Source organism: Aythya fuligula, chromosome 2, assembly GCF_009819795.1.
Source record: "Aythya fuligula isolate bAytFul2 chromosome 2, bAytFul2.pri, whole genome shotgun sequence".
Lineage (NCBI taxonomy): Eukaryota > Metazoa > Chordata > Aves > Anseriformes > Anatidae > Aythya > Aythya fuligula.
In genome coordinates, this window is record NC_045560.1 from 136380006 (window position 1) to 136402830 (window position 22825).

Genomic DNA, 22825 nt, shown 5'->3' on the forward strand with positions numbered 1-22825 from the left:
AACCTCACGAGCACTTTCATTTATAAAGGGTGCTCTGCCAAAGCCCTTGACACTGAAAACAGCAATTTTATTCAGTAAATATATATATATTTATTTTAAATTACAATGTAATTAGTAAAATGGGACCCTTGCAGACAAAAGCATCAAACCATGTTCTTTGTTTACCAACCTGCTTCCCACAGGCTATTGCTTTAAGTTCAAAATATCAGTCATTCTCTGTAGAGACTCATGACTTTCTCTGACAAAAGCTTGTTGCAGTAGACGTCTTCATTCAGAGAGACATGAGGATATTGTCTGTATATTCAGGGAGCATCCAAACTGCATCAAAGCCAATAACCATCCATTGCAGATATAAAGCACACATCTTTTCATTGCTTCAGATCAGAGCGTGACGTATGCAAACTGGGCTTTTTCATCAATGAGATTTCCCAGTGTGATGGGTGGAAGGAAGGCATATACATAGATGCTGGACACATCACTGAACACCAGGGAAGTTATTCAAATGTTGGGATGGGTTCTGGGATGGAATGAAATGGAATAATAGTCCTAGATTGTAGTTTCAATTAGAGAAAAAGAAAAAAAAAATAGAGAAATACAAGATATAGAAAATAGAAATATAGAAAATAGAATATAGAAAATATAGAAAAATATATGAACCCAGAATACAGCCCAGGCTCTGCAGATGTGGAGGGAAGAATTGGGAGCAAAGTATTTTTAGCTTATACATTAATTTCTTAGGATGTCTCTGGCATTGTGCATTGTCTGGATTAAAAGCATTTGTATTCAAGAGGTCTTTGTAAACAAACAAATAAACAAAAACCAAGTATATGTTCCCTGGAATTTCCACCACTGGTCATATGTTCACTGCTCCATACTTCTGATAATATAACAATATACTTGGCAGTTATTTCCTTTCTACTGAGAATCCTGGAAAAGCACTTTTTCTTGCTGTGGCTTGTTGACACGAGGAAAATGCCTTTGCAAATATTTAATAGCAGGCTGGAGACAAGAAATATGATTTAATATCCAGTAAGATGTGGGTTTATGAAAAACTGTGTATAAGGTCCTGGATTTGGGGGAAAACAAACGCTTTGTGATAACAGAAAACAGAAGCATTAAAGGCAGATTCTTCGTTTTATTTTAACACATTGTTATTGCTGGCCTAGATAATCTAACCATCAGTATTTCCCCTCAAGTATAAGAAAATGTACTTCTCTGGTTTAGGTCTAATTCTAGGTTCCACAATGTTACTTCAGAAAAGGAATTTGCTGCAAATGTCACACTAAGTGAACTTTAATCTTGTAACACTCCATTGTGTTTTGTGCGTGCGTGCATTTTCTCATATTGAAAAACATGTGCATCTCATTTTACATATAAACTGTTGTTGATTTAAGTCTTTGATGATCCGAGATTAGATTCCGAAAACTAAAAATTTAATAACTTGTGGGGCATTTAGGGGTACTTGAAATGTTCCATGTTCTGGTTAGAGTGCGTACACACATCATATCCGAAGATATGTGGTCCTTTATGAAGTACTGAAGATGTATGGTGCTTTATGAAGTGTTTTCTGGTTTTCTTCTCTGCTTCCTCCACGGTGGTCAAACTGTCAATAAGTAGACTCTGGTGGCTGAATTAGTTGAGAGGAAATTGAGGTTGAATATTGGAGAGGCAGCAAAAAAATAATGAAATGGGACAATAAAGTAGCTTTCCAGGAACGCGATGTCTCGTTTTCACCACCTCTGGTTGCTGAGTGGAGGTTACCCTCTCCCCTCTGCCCTTACTATCAGTGCTTGTTTTCCGTTCTTTCAGATAAGGCTGCTCTGATTCAGCCCAAGTCAGGGCAGTGGGAGAGGAGAGGAACAACGTGAGGAGAGCAACGCCGTTTCGTTATGGTTTGGTAGCCACAGCTACACACCAAAGCTGGCTGACCGCTTATATCTGTAAGAGAAATCACGTCACGATGTGGAGACAGGGAGGGAGCCTTTAGTTGCAAGCTCCAAGTTACAAGTTAAGTTTTACTTGCTCCTGAAAACCATTGTGAAATAGGGATACGACTGCTAATCAAGAGCAGTCTTGATTAATCTGGATTAATCTCAAATCTAGAGAGGGGGTGAAGGAAGGGCCCCAGCCACTGTTAGCCATGGTGGTGTGTGGGGACACCAAAACAACCTTGGGATGCAAAATCATGATCACAACTTTTGTTACTATTTAAAATGTTACTGCTTAAAGGTACCTTGAGCTTTTACTGTGCTTTATCCTTATTCCTAGAGGAAACTGAGGTCCCTTATAACCACTTAAAAGCTTTTCCTGCAATACATTTACAACCTGGTCCTGGTTCTCAGTGTTTCATGGGGGTAATTTGGAGAGATTTCCTGACTACGAGAATCTGTTATAGCTCAATAGACACAGATAGATCGCTGTTGAGGCAGTCTAGCACATTTTTTGTATATGTTTATGTGTGTTTTCTGAGCTTCTGATACTCAGTTGCCTTCACTGGTGACATTCTCGGAGCAAACAACATTACTACACAGCCATTAATATATGAGTTGCCAAGATCTGTTCCCAAGGAGTGTTTATATAAACCTTTTCCCCTCAAACCTATACTAATTTGATGGTACTGGCAATGAGTGTCATGGCCAATTCTGGTGACACGCTTCAATTTGAGTCAACTCTTTCTACAGAATTGTAGAAACTCTTTATCTGCAGCTTTCTCTGTACCTCATGCGACTTCTTCATTATTTCTGCTAAATTCTTCAGTAGTGTGTCTTTAAAGAAAAAACATTAGCTTTTGTAGAAAAACATGTTTACTGGGAATAGCATCTTTATCGCTTGTGGAATAGAAAGTGACAGAAAGGTTGCTTGTTGGATTGCAAAGTTTGTAGGCAAAGCCCTAGAAATACTTCAGTTCTGTGTCTTTTTTACTTAAGCGTGTCTCAGTTACAGTTATAATGGTATAATTATGGTAGCACTGTAAGTATCAGATGTCCTGCAGCTGGAAAGGAATTTATCAGGGTGAAATCTGCAAATATACTGTGGGCTATGTGAATGTAGGGGTTTCAGAAAACAAGCGTGCAGCTCACATGTTTTGGGGATATGTGCATTGCAGGGGGGCTGTACTTTGGAGCAGCTTTCTCCAAGCAGAGTAGTTTTGCCTTTTTTGATCATAGTAATAGAACAAGTTAATTTGCATTATGTCTCATTTGTTACATGCAAAGTCCAAGTAAATGCTTGCTAGAAGACCAGTCTAGTAAAAGATCAAGTTTCCTGCTTGTCCTGACCTTATTTTGTCATCAGCGTTTGTCAAAGCCATAATTCCACTGTCCTCCAGTGTTGCCACCTTTGAACCAGCCAGTTGCTCACATTCCCTGCTGTCTGTCCCTGCCATGTGTAAACAAAAAGGGAACTGTCTGCAGAATGGCTTGAGTCTCTTGGGGAGAAAGTGGAGGAGATAAGAAATGCTGGCCATCCTTCAAGCATCTTTTCTTCTTTCAACGGGAGTGAAGCATCCAAGAATGGCTTGGGAAGTCAGTAGTAAATTTTACAAGACATCAGTGGGAGAAGAGTTTAGAGAGAGCTTACAGATTCCTATCAGTTATTCTGAAATTGTTGTGTTATTAAACCCACTAACATGGGAATAAAAATTGCTGGATGCACTGTAATGATAAACATATGAACAGATTTTCTAATGCAGCTACTTCTGATAACAAGGACTGGAGCTGATGCATTAAGAGAATTTTGTTCCCCATGCCCCTAATTCTCTGTGTGCTATCTCGTTAGAGCTTAATTTAAAGGCTAGAATTAGTTTCTTTGAACACTCAACCATTAAAACATTTAAACAGGTACAGTCCTGATATAATCTTAACTAAACATGCCTTTCAGACTTACTAATCTGGGACATAACATCAGTTTTGTGTACTACTGTGATAACCATTGTGTTTAATTCTGAAAGCTAAAGGTACAAAACCTAATAAAATTAGAATAGGAGCCTCTGAGAACAGTGCCTGAAGGAAAATTAAATTCATCTCCACACAAACAGATATGAAATGAAGTACAAATAGTACAGCAGTAATAATTTTAGTACGACACAATGTTTCATTAAAAAAATCAACCATCTTTATTGCACTCCAGCGTGAGGGTTGTGGAGGCTGAGTGAGTGTAGGGTCTTTTCAATGCATATTTTGGAGGTGATTGAAGACTGCTATCTAATAGCACTCAGCAGAGCTTGTCAGCTGGTTAGCCAGTGCTATAAAGATGTCAGAATTTCTATGAGCTTACATTCCTCTATCATGTGTGAAATTGGGGGCTGCAGGGATGGTTAAGTAAATAAGGTATTTCAACCTGCAGCCACAGGAAGAGAAACTGAAAGGGGATGGCACAGTCAATGAGACACCGAACCTTTCAGGTGAAGGTCAGGAATTCGAGCGCAAGGTGAAGTGAGTGACAGGGAGTATTAGTTAGCACTGACAGATTTTGAGAGGCCTAGGGACGTAAATTTGGGGATAAGTCCAACTAGACAGAAACCCACATCACACAAACCCAACTGTATACCTTGCTGTTTCCCATGCTGTGCAGGACATGCAGAAATTTGTGCTGGTGAAAAACGTCAAGTGACACCAGCCTGCAGCCATTCCTAAGGCACTTGACAGGGAGGAGATGGAGACCCATATGCTCAGCTCCATCCCCAAGTGTGGCCACGAAGACACCTCTCCCACTTTCAGGATGAGTCTCTTCCAGTGAAAGCACAGATGTTTCATACAAGCTGGACCAGTTCATACAGGATAATTTCCCCTTTCTGATATCCCAGCCTGTGGTGTTTACATCATGATTTTGGAATGGGGCAGGACAAGAGGCTTACATACCTCATCCCTTTCTGTTACTACTGTTGAGTTGCTTTCCACCTTTCTCCAGGGTTTATCCAGAGCCATGACTTGTCTATCTGCTGTTATCTTCTGTGCAAGGGATGCAGAGTTTTGTGCCTGGGATGTGCATATACTAAAAGATGGCAACAGGCAATACCCATGAAGTGCCCAGATGACTTTTGCACTTTAAACGCTTCCCAGCCTTGTGGTCTGCCAAACCTGTTGAAGTGTGTGTAGCCTCTGTCTTCTCCCGTTTTGCCGCAGCTGTACTTTGCACCAGGTTTTCTGAAGTCCCCTGCACTCCAAATGAATTCCAGAGCCGTTGCATTACTGGTTCTAGTAATAAAGTGAAACTCGTCAGATTTTCAGCAGAAATTCTACCCTGGGAATTATCCTGACAGCTGTTGTCTAATCCATTATTTTCCAGAAGTTGAGTTTGATAAATCAACATATTCTCCGTCTTGCTGGAAAGTTTTGCCAAACATACTGTAAGTTTCATGATAGTGAATGAACAAAATGTTGGGAATGGATGAATATGAAGGAGGAGCTATCACTTTGTATCGAAAGTCATGGTTTTTGAAATACACTGATGGGAATCGAGTAGGGAAATAAAGTCAGTGTTAGATGCAAATATGTATCCGTGTCTCTGTGAATACAACTTCTGATTTCCTGGAGTTGTAGACAGGTACTAGAAATTGTGGACTGAATTTTCATTTGTGTAGGTACAGCCCCAATAATTTCCAGTAATACAATGCAGGGATTTTTTTAGTACTTTCCACAAACACTCTCATTAAAATAGGAATATTTAGCTAATCACCGCTGAATCTCTACATAATATACAGTTGTTTAGTCCCATTTTACTGATAAAGAGATCAGTACAATATAATTAACTAAGTTGAATTTAGAGTTGAGAAATTCATGGTTTTCTAAGCCTGCATTCTACCTCAGAAGAAAAGCTGTTTTAATTTTCTGAAAATAAAGGAAACCAAAGGGACTGTAGTTGCTGAAAGAAGAATTGTAATCTGGAAACGATGTTGAGACTTTGAAGACACATCTCATACAGTATGTAAAGCAATTCTTTCAGGATCAATGTAAGATAAAGACAGTCTGATGTTGCAAGCCAAATAATGATCTGTTTCTAAGGGTTCTTGCATCAGTTCATAAAAGTGCTAGATGAAAATTGCAATAATTCCCTGAAATGGATTTCGTACCAACTTTAATTTTCTACCATGATTTTGACTATCCTAAGTAGAAGAAAAGTCTTTTCTTCTTGTGCCAGTAAAATACTGTATTGAAGATTACAATTGTACTTCAGCTGTCTGGATACTGAAGGACATACTTGAGTTTGGTAGAATTGATTTCCAAGTTGTGTTCTGCTTCTTGGTCTCTTTAATGAAATTTTCAGAGCCAAAATAAATGTGAGTTATTTATAGCGCCACAAAATGAGAATTATTAATACTGGAATCAATGTTATAATTAAAAAAAAAAAAAAAGAGATCTCTGGAGATCATGTAGTCCCACCCCATGCTCAAAGCCAGGTCAGATAGAGCAGGTTTCTTAGGGCTTGTGTTTTGCGTATCTCCAAGGATGGAGATTCCCTCACAGCCACTCTGGGTAATGGTTTCAGTGATTTAAAAATCTTACAATATTTTTTTTCCTTATTTTTAAACTGAATGTCTTCTATTTCAGTGTGTGCTTGTTGCCTCTTGCTCTATCAATGGACTCTGCACAGGAGTGTACAAACACACATTTTTCACACAGATTTCACATTTCTGCTTGCTAAACTTCATGAGGCTCCTGTGGGCTGAATTCTCCAGCCTGTCAAGGTGCCTCTGAAAGGCAGCACAGCTCTCTGGTTTATCAGATGCTCCTCCTAGTTCTGTATCATCAGTGAACTTGCTGAGGGGGTGTTTTGTTTTATCTCCCAGGTCATTAATGGAGATGTTTAACATGGTTGGACCCAGTATCGATGCCTGGGGCTCAGCATTAGTGACAGGCCTCCACTTGGCTTTTGTGACACTGATCACAACCCCCTGACCCAGCCAGTTTTCAGCCCACATAACTGTCCTTATAGCTAATTCATACTTCAGTTTGTCTATGAAGCCAGCATTAGATCCTGTAGTTCCCAGGATCCCCCATTTCTGAGGAAAGCTGTTAAATTTTCTTTCTTCCATTTCTCAGAAGCCTCAATTATTGTCATGACATTTCAAGGAGTGGCCCATCAGGACCTGGGGACTTGTGTATATCTAATGCATTTAAATGTTTCCTAACTTGCTCCTCCTGCACTGAGGTACATATTCCTCACTCCAGACTTTCCCATGTTTCTCAGTAATCTGGAATTCCTGAATGCTGATCTTGCCAGTAGAGACTGAGGTAAAGGAAGCCGTGAGTACCTCAGCCTTCTCCATGTCACAGTGTTACCAGCCCTCTGCTCCCCAGGCAGCGTGGGTTACTGCGTCCCTTACCACTTCTCAGTAGCTTCCAGCCCCCCCAGCTGCTGCCCTTCTGGAAATGCATGAGGTTAGTATTGCATCGAAAAGCTTTTCTGCTATTTTAGAGAAGCAATGTATACATAGGAGGGAGAAATAAAAATGATATGTAGGTATTTTTAAAAGAATAGTAAGGAATCACAATCTTTAAAAAAACTGTGACCCATGTAAAGATAATCTTAGCTAGCAAAATGCTGAGGAAAGTTGTGCAGATGCCAGGAACGTAGGATAAGCCATAGAGATAAGAAAGGGTTACAGTAATCAAATGAAGGACTGATTGGGTGTTTTAGCATACTGCACAATGAAATCCTTTAAGTAGCCAAGGAAGGAATGGCAGGAGCCTGGCCTGAGTGTGGATTTGTGGAGTAAGAGGAGAGCATCAGAAGAGCCTCCTTTATGGCTGTAATTACAGCTGTGAGTGTAGGCCTGTGAATCTGTGACCATGAAAATACTTAATGCTGACAGCAGAAGGTTTTAGCCATTGCGGCAGAAAGGTGTGGAGCCACCTCTACTAGAGAATCAGGAACCAAAACCATTGTCACTTTTGATAGATCTTTATGACTGTAGATGTGGGATAGAGACAGTTTGGAAGAACCGATTATAATGGTGAAGGACAATAGCGTGGTAAAAGGCAAGAATTTCATTTTCATTGTGTTCAGCTGGTGGTGATGAATTAAGTAAATGCTCCTAGAGATGTAAAATTATGATGTAGGCTTGTGAGCTGACAGCATTTGAATCCCGATTTGGCTTTTGAATGCTGCAATGAGGTCTCGGTAGGGCACATTTCAAAAAAGCTTGCGTTAACATAGCTATTAGAAAAATATTGAAACAGTTTGTCCAGAAAAGTTGTGGAATTTCTATCTTTGGAGATTTTCAGAAGCCAAATGGACAGTACAATCACGTTGAAGTTGACCCTGCTGTAGGCATGATGTGGAAGTAGATGAGCACTCGGAGGTCCCTTCCAACCTCAAGTGTTCTCTGATTCCAAATGTCTGGCACTGGGACATAAATGTTATGTATTATAGCCTTCTGCCTTGTAGTCTTCTGATATTATTATGACCATATAAGGATTTATTTGACTTGCTTCCAACAGCAATCTTGGGAATTTGGAAAATGAAATGTACTTTATTCAGGATAGTTCAGAGCTGGCTACTTTGGATGGCTTTCAGGACAGTTTGGGTCATCTGAATGCTCTAAGACAGTGACAGTAGGGCGTGGGGTCTGACTTAAGGGGTCCTTTAGTGTTTTGAAGAGGAAAGGAAAATAGCTTTGTAACATTTTGCACAGAAATCTACAATTTCAGGAAGTGATGCTTGCCAGCAGTGCATAGTACCATAGGGTTCAGCATATGGTTTTAGCATAGGATTTGGGTTAATACGTCAATGAAACACTAAGCATCATTAATGTTTACTTTAGCTGAAATTAATGTAAATATCTGATGAAAGATATTTTAAACCTATAACATTTGTGAATGTTGCTAAATCTGTAGTAATGTGGTGGAATCATATATTTCCCTAAAGTGAAAAATACATAAATAAAGACTATGAAATAATTCATTTCTCCATACATAAATCATCTGCTACATATGGAAGGGAAATCTTCCGTTGGTAAATGTAGAAAAAGGATTGTTACTCTCTACACATCAAATCAGACATTTTCAGCTTTGATAACAGGGGCATTTGCAGAGGTTCTTTGCTAATCTTTGATCTATAAACATGGCTTCTACAGCATCATCTGTATGCAAGTGTAAGTGATATTCCAGTGATAATCTAATTTGCTTAGAAGTCATTATTGGTATGATTTTTACTCTTAAAAGCCCTAAGAGGTGGACTGAAATGTATAAATTGCAATCCTTGTTTTTGAAACAGCATTTTGAAGAATGACATTATTTCTGAAATGTTGCAGCTTGGGAAATAGGAAATAAATAAATAAATAAAATAATATAAAATAAAAGATTCTAGGGAACTTAAATATGGAAATGCTAGGTCTAAAAATCCAACATTTATATGAAAATGGTAATCATTACAATATGAGGTTATCTTTTGAATATTCATGTAGTTTATGTGTCTTTCTACCTTTACTACAGTTCCCTTATCAGTAATAGCTTATTTTCAGACTAATTTTCTCCTTCACCATCCTATACTTCATAAATGCTATCAGCCCATGCTATTTCACTACTTAGTGGTTTTGAGCTTGACTTCAAACAGGAAGGTTTTGTTGCAATACTTTCTGAGTACACTTTATTTTCAACCACTTTTGCAAAATGCAGATTCAGCTTTAGAGTTTACTGTATATTCTGACACAGAGGCTCTTTGAAGGTTAATCAGCTTTTTACCAATAATAGGGTTTGATTTTTGTGTGACTAAGCGAGTTGCTTCTGTTTCATGTGCAGATCTATCATTTAATCAAAAGCCTGGAAGTTAAGACTTACTACGCTGCCTATTAAGTAGAAAAGACAGTTTTTGTTTTAATCATTTTTTTTCTTTCTGAACTTTGCTGTATCTTTAGGACTGTAAATTAGTTGAGACAGCAAGACTGATTATTTGAAAACCATTCGTAATATGCATGAAATCTAATAAAAGGAGATGTACAGTGAAGTCATATAATTTGGACACCAAAGCTAAAAACTAATTTGAAGAAATATTCTTATATACACGAAATAAAATCCACTAAATGTGGTAATGTTCCTGATTTACATTTAGAGCATGATTTAATCCAATTGCAGTTTAACTGGAGACAGTTACTGTTTTCTTAAAAGGCAAGTACAGAAACTCACAAATATTTTTTCACATATTTGTAGCCCAAAACAATTATTTAGAAAATGCTCAGGGTAAACTTTCACAAAGACTTTTTATCAAGTAAGTGTTTTTTTATTTGTTTGTTTTGTTTTGTTTTTGCAGCTGAACATCTCTGATACAGTTACATGTTTGAATTTAGCTCTTAGATTGATGGAATTACACATGAAAGAATAGACTTCTGTTTAAACATAACTGGATATGTCTGGTAGTAATGAGCTACACTTTTTAAAATAGAGTTTAAATTCAAAAATATTCATATTATATATTTACATTTCTAACCTCACATGTAAATCTAATTCTAATTCTGTGCCATATAGTGCTATGTTGCTGATGGGCACTCTGCTTTTGCAGTTTTGTTTTCCTCCCCTGCAGAGTTTGAAATAATTGCAGTATTGATACCAATTTCAGTGTCCATGCAAATGCTATTTAAATAGTTATTTTTATTATAATGTGCTTGAGAAGTTTCTTTCTAATGGCTGCAGTGTCTCTGTTTTGGAAGAGCTGAGTTGGATTCCAGATGGGAAGATCAAGCCAGACAAATTTGCTGCAGTCTTTTAAGCAGATAGGATTAAAAGTGCTGATTTGTTTAGATTTAGGAAGGCCTTTGATGGAAAAGACAACAGACTGATTTACAGAATGTTACTGGATGATACAAATAAATATCTATCATAAATATTTTAAAACTTAAGGAATGTTGGCTCGTGTAGAGGAATGTGATTCTGCCTGGACATGAAGCACTGAGCAGGAATGGTAGATAATTATTTAATTTGTCATTTGTTTTGCTGCATGATTTGAAGGGGTGAGTTGAGGTTTGGGGAAGAATAATGAAGAAAATGGGTCAGGGTAAAAGACCTAATTACTCACCAAAATTTTATTCCATTAAGATGACAGGCTTTTTGTTTGTTTGTTTTCTAAAAATGCAGAAGAGAATACAGTCTGCAGACTAAGAATTACTTAAGAGGGAGGTGACAGTGGACAGTAGTAACCAGTTTTGCTATGTGGGTAAACTGTAGAAAAACATACTGCTTGGTGTTGCCATTTTCCAGACCACATTTGAAAGCACTACTGTAGATGATGCTCGTACATTCTGGGGCTGAGAGACATGCCAGATTTACTACTTCAGTTTGCAAATTGGTGTATGTGAAGACTTTGTTTAAGCATAGTTTTGAAGGCAAGGTAACCACGATGGTCTTAAATTTAGGACTGCCAGCTGTTTTATTTGTCCATTAGTTAGGTATGTGATATGCTGTCTTCCTCTTTTCCCTTGTTCTCTCTCTGTTGTTAACACAGTGAAATGAAGAAAATCTTCAGGTTCTTATAAACTGAAGCCATCTGGCAGTTCATAGTTGTTACACTGCCCAAATGGGCAGATTACTCAAGATGTACTCCCTATACTCAGGAGCACAGGACTGTATTAGATAGTGGATTCCTCTGCCTGAGAAGTTGGCAGTAACAATATTTAAGTCATGGTTTACTTAGTGTCAGAAATTTTGTTTTAGTCTGGGGAAAATAGAAAATGGTGAAGTGAGAAAATGTTTGTCTGTGTGAAGACTAACAAGTGTCTGGGGAAGGAGAGGATTTATAGGCAATTTTTGGATTGGATTGAATTGAGGATCCTAATTATTAACTGACTTCTGTCTTCTGTTAATTTTAGTCCAGATACAGATCAACTGTATGTGGTGTTCATATGTATAGGTTATGTATTGTACAAATACCCCATGCACTGAAAGGAGGTGATTCCTGACAATAAAATATCCAGTCAAATAGTGTAATACCTCATTGAGTTACACAGAGCTAAAGATGGTCCTGTTTAGGAGCAAAGTGAAGAAGGAAGAACCACCAAAAAAAATATTAATAGAAATGCTTTTCATGAGTTTCCAGGTAATTCATCAACTGGGTTGGAACACCATAGGCTGCCTGAGCAAACAACTAAATGGTGGCCATATTTGGCTGAAATGTAGACAAGCAGTTGAAAAGAACTTGAGTTACTCTAGAGTGCTTCACTGTTTTAGTTTGAACTTCAGGCAGCTGGGGTTTGAATGTGTCTTGGCTAAAGATGTTTGATAAAGGTCCTACTTTATTAAAGGTCCTAGGACATTAACCTCTCTCCATGAAGTCTTCTTCACCCATGAAGGGCAAGGATGAATGATGGCTTCATTACTCTTCCATTACCATCTATCTACCTGAGTGGCATGAAATAACATTGAATGCTGGCTTTTACAACTTGATGCAAATATTATTCTAGATTGGATTCCATGACTGAAAATGTTTCCTAACATCTATCATTTATCATCTCTAATGTTGCATGGAAAGAAGCCTTTGCTTCGTACCTGTAGACGAGCAAGTGAGTTTATAGAGACTAACTAGAAGTGAAATGGACTTTTCCTAAAACACCCTCAAACCAAGCAGAATATAGTTCATCTACAGTTTACGGAGTCGTTATGTGACAAATTGAATAAACATGTGTGAATACATGTGGAATGGGAGATTAATTTTAGTGGCAAAAACCATCGTGCTTAGAAGGATAACCCTGTGACATGTGCAGAAGTGTGTGAATGGGTGGTTCCTTTTTCTGATCTTATTTTTAAAACATAAAATACAAAAATACATAGTTTTATAAATATATAAAATGTAATGTAAATTTTAAAACATTTTAGGATGCTTGATTGAAATGCTGGGCATGACTTAAAGGCATCATAATGTTAGTGCAGATGGAAATAGAATAATTCATCTATTTGAAATGTTACCTCAAGTTTCACTTCTCCTGTTGCGTTGTATCAGGACTGTGTCTACGGTCTTATTTTTTTTAGCTGTGTCACTGCAGGAATGCCAAATCTTAAGTTGTCATGTGGCACATAAGCTATCTTATCTTAATGTGTTTTTGGTTCATTTGTCAAATGTGTTTTGCTGTATTTTTGCTGTCTTATACAAATGCTTGTGGTTTCTCTGTATATTTAGAACAAATACTTATACTTACATATACTTACTTAAATTGCTTTGCAGTGATTACATTCTGTTGGCATGTGCTGACATTTTTATATGGGTGTTTTGTGCAAATGTAAGTCATTAGCCTGTGTGCAGATTTGGAGGTGAGAGCCACGTACCAGATTTGAAAGCAATGTTAAAAATATAACAATCATATTTCCTTGTTCACATAAACTGCCTTTCTTACAATCCCACGTGAACATAGAATTATAATATTGTTTTAAATAATATGGTGGTTTAGTATGAATTTCAGAAATATTCCCATTCATTGTCCCAAATACATTTTATCTCCCTAAAGACCAAGATAAACACACAGTTAGTGTTTTTGTTGTTTTGCAACTGTCTTATTTTAAGAATGTCTATGGCTAGCTATCAGACAGATCACTGAAACTTTCATTTTAGTAGGTGCTGCAGAAACATGATAGTTAAAAAAACCAACAGTTCTGCAAAAGCTTTCACATAAAAGTACATTGGTTGTATTTATGTAATTGCTCTTGGCATCCACTTAAGTCAATTTAAGTAAAAGTTCATCCATAAAATTATCTGACTTTCTCAACCTACTTGAACCTTGATCTGTTTTGGTGTAATGTACTGGAGTTGGTAAAGATGCTGTGTGGTTGGAGTCTGTAATCCCAAACAGGATTACACCACCTTCTTCTGATTCAAAATTTCCTGCTGTTGCAATATGTGTTGTTCACAAAAATGAGGAGTAATTCCCTATCAGACACTCATGTTGAGGTTGTTGCCAGGGAACAGCATTAGTGCCGTCTTCTTTCATTGCTAAAGTCAAGGCATTGTTTCTATTGTAAACTTGGTTCTCAATGAGTTTATAAACTTGATGTAAATAGTTCACTTCAGCTTCAAGTTGCATTTCCCAGGAGAGTGAATAGTTATCTTTCTAAAACCAATTTTTGCTCTAAGTAAACAAACCACATGGCGACGTTTAGGTTGTGGAATAGACATCCTTTATACTGCAATTATCCTTTCACTCAAAGCCTTTTCTTTTTTATTTTTCCTTTCCTTTCCTTTCCTTTCCTTTCCTTTCCTTTCCTTTCCTTTCCTTTCCTTTCCTTTCCTTTCCTTTCCTTTCCTTTCCTTTCCTTTCCTTTCCTTTCCTTTCCTTTCCTTTCCTTTCCTTTCCTTTCCTTTCCTTTCCTTTCCTTTCCTTTCCTTCCCTTTCCTTCCCTTCCCTTCCCTTCCCTTCCCTTCCCTTCCCTTCCCTTCCCTTCCCTTCCCTTCCCTTCCCTTCCCTTCCCTTCCCTTCCCTTCCCTTCCCTTCCCTTCCCTTCCCTTCCCTTCCCTTCCCTTCCCTTCCCTTCCCTTCCCTTCCCTTCCCTTCCCTTCCCTTCCCTTCCCTTCCCTTCCCTTCCCTTCCCTTCCCTTCCCTTCCCTTCCCTTCCCTTCCCTTCCCTTCCCTTCCCTTCCCTTCCCTTCCCTTCCCTTCCCTTCCCTTCCCTTCCCTTCCCTTCCCTTCCCTTCCCTTCCCTTTTTCTCTTTTCTCTTTTCTCTTTTCTCTTTTCTCTTTTCTCTTTTCTCTTTTCTCTTTTCTCTTTTCTCTTTTCTCTTTTTTTCTGTTCTTTTTTTTTTTTTTTTCAGAGGGCAACGGAGTCTGCAGCAGTTGGCTGCAGAATGCAGCATTCTTTGAGATCTGTCCTCCATCCATGTGTTGCAGTGGGGCTGCACATGTCACAAGCTCTCCAAGCAATGGCTCATCCCAGTGCAAGTGCGTGTGTGTGCACTCTCAGTCCTCCTGTATAAGAAAACAAAAAGACCAATGAGTAACATAGTAAGCATAGCTGTTTTGCTTTCATTTCAGAAAGGTTTCTACCTCAAAAGCTGGCATGGCTTTTGTTAGATTATCTGGTTTGAAGCTATGTTGCTGTTGTGGCAATGGCTGGCTACAGAGTAAAAACTTCTGCAGTGAAATGTGCCTGAAAGTCCTGCTGTTTGCAGGCTTTCACTTGGGGCCTGGGGACAATCCTGGCACTACACTGCAGGAATACCTGCAGTGAGTAAATCTGAAGCTTTTGCAGAGGATCCTGCAGTTGAAATTCAAACATATTTGCAAGAGCAGAGGTTTTGGAATAAAGGCTGCAACCTGTCTGTTTACTACCAAGAAAATCATGGTGGGCTGCAAAGCAAACACATGTTTAGGCAAGGCTGGATAAGCACAAAAGTGAGTTGAAGCATCTGAGAAGGAAAGAGTAAGTCACTCTCGGATTTTGATCACAATGTTTTCCAGCTTCTAAAGCATCACACTTCTGTTTTTTATCATACACACATCTATAAACATTTCATGATGCATTTTCTGAATATAAAGGATGTGGTGCATTCTGATTGGATCCATGGCAATACAGTAGATATGACTGTAATTTATCAAGGCTCTCGTTAAATACAAAGAGGAGTTTTAGCTGTTTTACCTGAGATTGCATTTAGTTGGATGAAAAAATGCTGTGGTTTGATGAGCACACTTTTGTCTTGCTGCAGTCCACGATCTGTTTGTATGTTATTTTTAATAACCATTGAAAACTTACTAAGATATCTCTCATGTGAGGAGGAAAGTCGTTAGTTCCTTGCAATGTTAGCTGCACACTTAGCAGCATACACTCTCACCCTCCAGGGCTGATAACAGGAAAAATTGTTCTCATTATCTGTGCTAGAGTAGTTGTCCTGTGATGAATGAAAGCTGGAATGAAAAGCCAGGAGATTGGCATCCCTTAATTCTTCGGGGAACAGAAGGTAGCAGGAGGAGCAAGTGTTTTTCACCATCTTCTGCATGCCAAAACTCTGAGACCTGATTGACATCAGCTGACCAGGGAGTTGGAAGTATCCCTTCATGTACGGTCAGTTCTGGGCAGGACACAGGTGTGAGCTCCAGGGTTTCCTTCAGTTTTTCCTCGGTGCTGAATTGTCATAGGATGGACACTTCTACATCCCACGTGTGCTCTTTGCTGGTACCAGTTCTTCAAAGACTCCTAGGACATCACAGAGGTTATTCTGCGCTTGCTTCTGTCCTGTAGCATCATTTCATCAACACTTAATGCTGTGCCTGCTCTGCTCAGATTTCTTTTCTCTCTTTGACCTCCCCATTACAATCAGAGAGTGTCTACAGAGATGGTGAAGGGTCTAGAGGGAAAGGTGTATCAGGAGCAGCTGGGGTCCCTCGGTGTGCTCAGCCCCGAGCAGAGCAGGCTGAGGGGAGGCCTCATGGCGGCCTGCAGCTCCCTCACGAGGGGAGCGGAGGGGCAGGCGCTGAGCTCTGCTCTCTGGGGACAGCGACAGGTCCCGAGGGAATGGCATGGAGCTGGGACAGGGGAGGGTCAGGCTGGGGGTTAGGGAAAGGGTCTGCACCCAGAGGGTGGTCGGGCACTGGGACAGGCTCCCCAGGGCAGTGGTCACGACACCAAACCAGGTGGAGTTCAAGAAGCATGTGGTTAACACTCTCAGCCATGTGGTCTGATTGTGGCTGGTTTTATGTGGAGCCAGGAGTTGGACTTGATGATCATTGTCCCTTCCAACTCAAGACATTCTCTTGTTCTATGATTCTGTGAGTTCTGGTATTGGTGTGATTCTGCTTGTCAACATTTCAAAAAGAGTTCAAAGTGTTTCTGGAGACACATACAGTGCTATCGTCCTCTGTAGCCACAAAACTCTCTTCACAGAAAAACCATCTGGGACCTGCTACCATGTAGTTTTTAATTTAAAATTGCCTTATGACTAATGGAACTATAAAATACCTTGTCATTGTTGTAGCACATAGGGGATCCAGTAATAAATTAGAGGTCCTCCGTGGTAGGAGCCATAGATATATAATAAAGCAACAACCTCTGCCTGGGAACGCTTCAGTCTACGTTCGTATTTCTTACATATGCACCCATAAATAGAGCTAATCAAATTTCATACTTAAGGGCTTAAACAGTTCATGGCTGGAATGTGAAAGAAATTTTCCCCATTCTGCAATATGGTAGTCCTGGAAAGTACGGGCTTTGTTAATGTACAACACAAAACTCTTCATTTAACATTTCCTCACAGTGTACCCAGTTTGATTTAGGCAGTGGTTTGAGGCAGTAGGATGCATTTGGCCATCTCAGATTTATGTTCAGTGACTAGAGAACAATGTTTTAGTTTCATGTGAATGTTTTTTTCCTCCCATTTTGAACTAAAAAGTGAAATTTATGACAAAGTCATTAAAATGCATAAATGCTGAACTGACTTTTCTGATTTACTGTTTTCATATAAATGTATTTTCTCATAATTGTTTTTCCAGATTGTTTTGGTCAGTGGACATCTGGACAGCTGGGATGTTGGGCAGGGAGCTATGGATGACGGTGGTGGAGCATTTATATCATGGGAAGCATTATCACTCATTAAGGATCTGGGTAAATATTTAATTTAAAATATTTTTAATGCATTTCACTTCCAGAACATTTTGTGTGCTGTCTAAACTGGATTTTCTATTTTATCCATTCCTCCGAGAACAAATATTCATACTTAGTATAAATATTTTGCAAGTTTGTCTGTTAAACCCCTTCTTTCATCATAGGGGTCATCCAAAAGCAACACATCAATCAATGATCTAGGAAGTGCTTTGAGCCTGCATGGTCACCATTATCAGAGAATGAAAGCTCAGTGTAAGATGTAGTAAGTAGGTAATGTAGAAATAAGTCAATCTTTTAATTTTTCTTAATGAGTTCCTCCGTATTAGAGATGATGAAGCTTCATGAAATCACATGAATATCAGCCTCCTGATATTTTTTTTCTGCCTTTTAAGCAGAACTGTCTTTGAGCACATTCCCTATCTTACAAGTTGCTTTTCCGGTGGCTGCTCAGTTAATTTAATTCACACACTCTTGCCTCACTCTTGATAATTTCTCATATACATCTCTCTCAGGAACATGCATCTGTGACTGGATCCAGACCATGATGCTGGCTCTTGTCTTCTTTTTTTTTTTTCACCTATTTGTAAAGATAATCATCAAAACTGAGTCTAAACTTAACAGAAAATCATATTTAAGAGTCCCTTCTCCTTGAATGTTCTTCCTAAATAAATTTATATCTTGCCTAGACTTGTTCCACCAAATGCTAATAGATACAGCTAGACCATCAAGATGATAGGCTCTTAGGTTTGTATTTTAGGGCTGATTTCCTGGTCATTCATGCTTCTTTTATGTTGCTGTGTTCTTGGACTCTGTTTTTGGGCTGTTACAGCTGATTTCCTTGGCAAGTTAATCCAGGACAGAGGAGGCTCACACCTGAGTCTCATCACTACAGGGATATACTTCTGTCAAATTTAACTTAACCACAGTGTCCTGTCAAAATATTTTGTCTCATCAAGTAATGTGATGATGTAGTTCCTCACAGGCTGGAGGGTGAGTGTGGCACAGCCATCGTAAAGTGGCTCCAAGGTCAGCTGTGGGAATGCAATTCATTCCCACCGTCTCCCAGACTGGTCTACAGTCAGATACTGCTGCCAGAGATCATCTAGATGTTGACCTAATTGGCACTGTATTTAAATTAGTCATGAACGAAACATCCAGTTCATCTGCCTGTGTTCTCCTTACACCTAGCCTCTCGAAATCCGGTCTGGTGTCCTGCTGTTCGTAGTATGCTATGTGATTTCTGATCTCTGAAGTGCAAATTCCAGTCTTACTCCTTGATCTGTATTTTTTTTTGCTGTTTTTACTTCCATATGGGCTTTTGTCACTACACCCCTCAAAACTAGATCAAAACAGACTTGTGAGATTGTTGCGTTGATATCCGTGGATGCTTTCATCAGATGGAACCTATTTTTCCTCATCATTCCTTTTTTCCAGAACTGTAACCTGTGGTCAGTAGGAATGCTCTAAGTATTCCTTTAAAAAATAAAATCAGCTGCTGTTCCTGCTCTTGGCTCTGGCAGAGTTTAAATAAGAAACTAGCCTTTCCTGCTTCTAATCAGAAAGATTTGTGCACTTGAACAATCTGTGTTTCTTGAAGAGCTCTTTGTAGACAAGCTCTGTTATGAGATTAGCCACTCATACTGCAGTGATGAACATCAGACATCTTTGTGTATTGCTGTTACTTTATTTTGCATTATTTGAGCCCCTTATCTCTCATTTTTCCAGTCTCAGAATAACTGGCATATCTGTATGCGACTGAAAACAAAACGCATGTGTTTTAATTTTTGTTCTTTAAAAGTGAACTAAAAAAGATTCTTCTACAGAAGAAACCATGCCTACTCTTTCTTTTAGTGTTTTTAAATCTTTTTTTATGATTCTTGGAAAATTGCCTATGCTCCCTCCACCTCCAGGAACAAAAATTGTGTCTGTATTTGCTGATTCTGTTCAATTCAGAACAAACTGTTTTGCGTCTTAAGGGCAAATTCATGGTGGCATCGTATAATTCTTATTCACTGGCTTTCCTTTCAGGCATGAATGAAATGCATCACTTTCTGCTTGTTCAAATATTTGGCTTCCTCTAGTAGTAACTTGTGTGTTTGCTGTACAACGTGTGGTGAAATGCTGTTTTCTCAGCTGGGAAATGTCTCAGCCTTTGCTGATGCCCTCTGTTCTGGTTAGCTGTTGTGTTAAGCTCTTCTTCTTATACCAGTGTTCTGCAGGAATGTACAACTGGGAGAGAATATCTGGGTCATCCAAGCTAACCTGTAGGTAGCCACGTGGGACAGCGCCTTTCATCTTCCATAGTAGATTGGTTAGTGCAGATTTGATATCTTACGGTGCATATAAAATCCGACCCCAAAAAATGACAGCAAAGTGACTGATGTGCAGATTGCGTGAGAAGTTAATTAATTAGCTTTATCTGAAACCAATTCCATAAGTTGTATTTTCAGAGTGTACCACTTCCAAGCATTGTCTCTGGAACTGTGGACATAAATACACGGGAATAAGCCAACTAAACGGGCTTGTCTGATGCACTTGTCAAATTTTTGGCTGTTTACTGGGAGTCTTAAGGTCATGGCGCATTGTGTAGCCATGAAAACTGCGTCTGTGTGTTGTATAACTGATCTGAGAAACACAGATACATGACCTGAAAGCTGAAGTGAACATTCTGAAATACAAATTTTACAATAAAACTTCCATTATGTGTAGTGAGGACGACTGCTTCCATGTCTGCTGTAGCTCCTTGGTTCCGTAAAAGCAAGATACCACTATGCTATTTGAGCAAGTTTTTTCAGAGGTGATCTAATAGCACTTCATCATGATACCACTGTGACCCTCGGGCATGGCAAGTGGGCACAAGTTATGCCTGGTAATTAGGATTTTGGTAATTCCATGCATTACTTGAAGAAGGATTGTAGTTTGAATAGTATTCTGTACTTTCAACATAACCCCTCCCCAAACCATTTAGTAGCTGTTGGCGTAGGACCAAATACATTAAATTCATTTTAAAATCATTAAAATTGTTTAAATAATTACATTTTAAGTGATGAAGTTTATTTTCTTGCTCTGGTTAAAATATTTAACAGCTTTTACTTTTATTTCTAAATAAATCAAGTACTGAATGCGTTAAGCTTTATATTTTCTGAATCGTCAGTGTTGGCTTTTATTTTACTTTAATTGAGCTGACAGCTTCTGTGCTGTGTTCATATCTTTTTTTTTTTTTCTTAATGGTGTTTTTGTGGATTTCCAGACACTGTAACAGTTAGCTGGATGTTCACTGTAAGACCACACAACAGTAGCACAGTCTCAAGTAGCTTCACACAGAGACTTCAACACTTCAACTTTTTTGAGGGAAAAAAAAATGGAACCTATTCCTTTTGGTAGGATTTATTTGTTGGTTTTTTTTTTTTTTTTTTCCATTTCACTCTTTGATTTCACGTGAATGTTGCTTCTTCTTGAGACAAAAGGAGTCAGCCTTGGGTCAGACGAAAAAGCATCTTCTGGGGTGAGTTGTTCTGCATCTTCCGCACCAAGATGACAAGAACGGGCTTCTTCTGGAGGTGCGTTTGTCTCTCCTCCTTTTCCAGAGACAATACACAGGCAGCAAATTCAGGGTAAATGCCTACTATTAGCTGGATTACAATTCAGCAAGGCAAATCGTGCTCTAAGTGGCTATTTCACAGCCACCCAATGCAGAAACTGAACCCCACGTTTCTGTTCTGGGTATTTGTAGCTTCGCTCTAGAAAAAAAAAAAAAAAGCTTACTACAGTGTACTGATAAATGTCTGCACTGGCCCGTGCACATGTTGGTACCAGCACAGCTTGTAGGCATCTCCTGACCTGAGTGAACAGAAGCATTTCACACAGTGCACTCTTATCAATTTCTGCTTGCTGTCATGCCACGCTATGCTCTGCCCACTGCTTGCTTTGCTGGAAGCCAAACTCAGAAACATTCACCAACTAGTGGCCGTTCTGCCTGATGGTATCCAAATGGGGCTTTTCTCCCAGTTAACGTTGAAGTTTAACGAAGCACAAGGGAAAGAAAAATATGCACTTTTTTTTTCCTAGCATTCTTGAAGCTTATATACGCCACTGATTGGCAAGAACACTGGCAAGCTACTTTGTGGTTAATTTGCTCAAAAAAACAAAGAACTGGAGGCATTTCCACAGAAGTTGTTTATGTGAAGAAAGATTAAAGTTTCGGCCAGTTGGTGCTCTTTATTCCTTCTTTTTTTATGGGAATAGAGACATCTTTAAAGGCACCAAGGCGCCTTAGCTGGTCTGAACTGGAAAACTCCCTTTCCATCAGTGGGGCTGTGGCTGTTACGATTATCTGAGGACTTCTGATGCTTGAAAAATTGCCCTTCAGTACTGCAGACAAGGTTTGCAAGGCAGTAAGCTTGTGCAACTGTGCTGCAGTTTGCCTGCAGCTGTGTCTGTCAGCTGCCGCCTTCCCCAGCCCTCCTCAGTTTTTAACCTTTTGATCAATTCTAACTACATTTGATAGAGGCATAGAAATATTCAGAATATGAAGTTCTGATACGTTCTTTGCAGATGAGTGATTGAGGAGAGATGGATGAGTGCCTTTCTGTCCCAGCTGAGGAAAAGGCAGGAAGAAACTCCACTTTTATCCTTTTATGAATGACGACAAATGCCTGTTTAATCAGCACACGTGTAGCTTTGGAGTAAGCACCAGGTCTTTTTTCTTTTGCCTGTGTCTGCAAGTTCTGTGGGGTAGTAGCAAATGCTGCTACTGTTGTGCAAGTATTTTGGGGGGTAATTTAGAGACAATGGGAAGGCACTGGGGGTATTTTGGGGAGAAGCAGCTGAGGGGTTCCTGTCTTTAAACAGATGTAACCCATAGGGTATTGCACGAGCTGTGATGTGGTGTGAGGGTATTTGGAAATTGTAGGAGAGACAGCACACAAGAAACTTGGGGTTTTCTCGTTTTGCAGAACAGCTCCGTTACTAATCACAGTCCTGAAACCTCAAACCTGTCCTGTTTTCAGGCTGGATTTGTAATTCTCCAATTTTACATTTGTTACTTCATGTACAAAAAAGGCTTCTTTGGAGATCGCCAATGCCATTAGCCTCAGCATTTTGATGGTAGAGTCATTACAGCTCTGGTGTCATTTAAAACACAAGTTTTCATGTCCCTGCATCACATGAGGTTTACAAAAGAAGTTGCCTTTCCAGGTGAGGTGAAAGACTAGTTAAACAGCTGTTCATAAAAAGTTCCTATAAAACTACCCCAAGACTTATCTTGATGCCACATTGCACCTTCACTTAGCTCTCTAGGTTGGACTGACAGCCTG

General features: G+C 39.1%; 1 protein-coding gene across 1 annotated transcript in view; it reads left to right on the forward strand.

Annotated features, from left to right (window-relative positions):
- Nucleotides 1-22825, forward strand: part of CPQ (carboxypeptidase Q) — a 154814-nt gene that overhangs the window by 77228 nt on the left and 54761 nt on the right. Inside the window, exon 5 of the mRNA XM_032181425.1 lies at nt 17399-17510. Coding sequence (XP_032037316.1) covers nt 17399-17510 — 112 coding nt within the window. The remainder of the gene's footprint in view (nt 1-17398; nt 17511-22825) is intronic.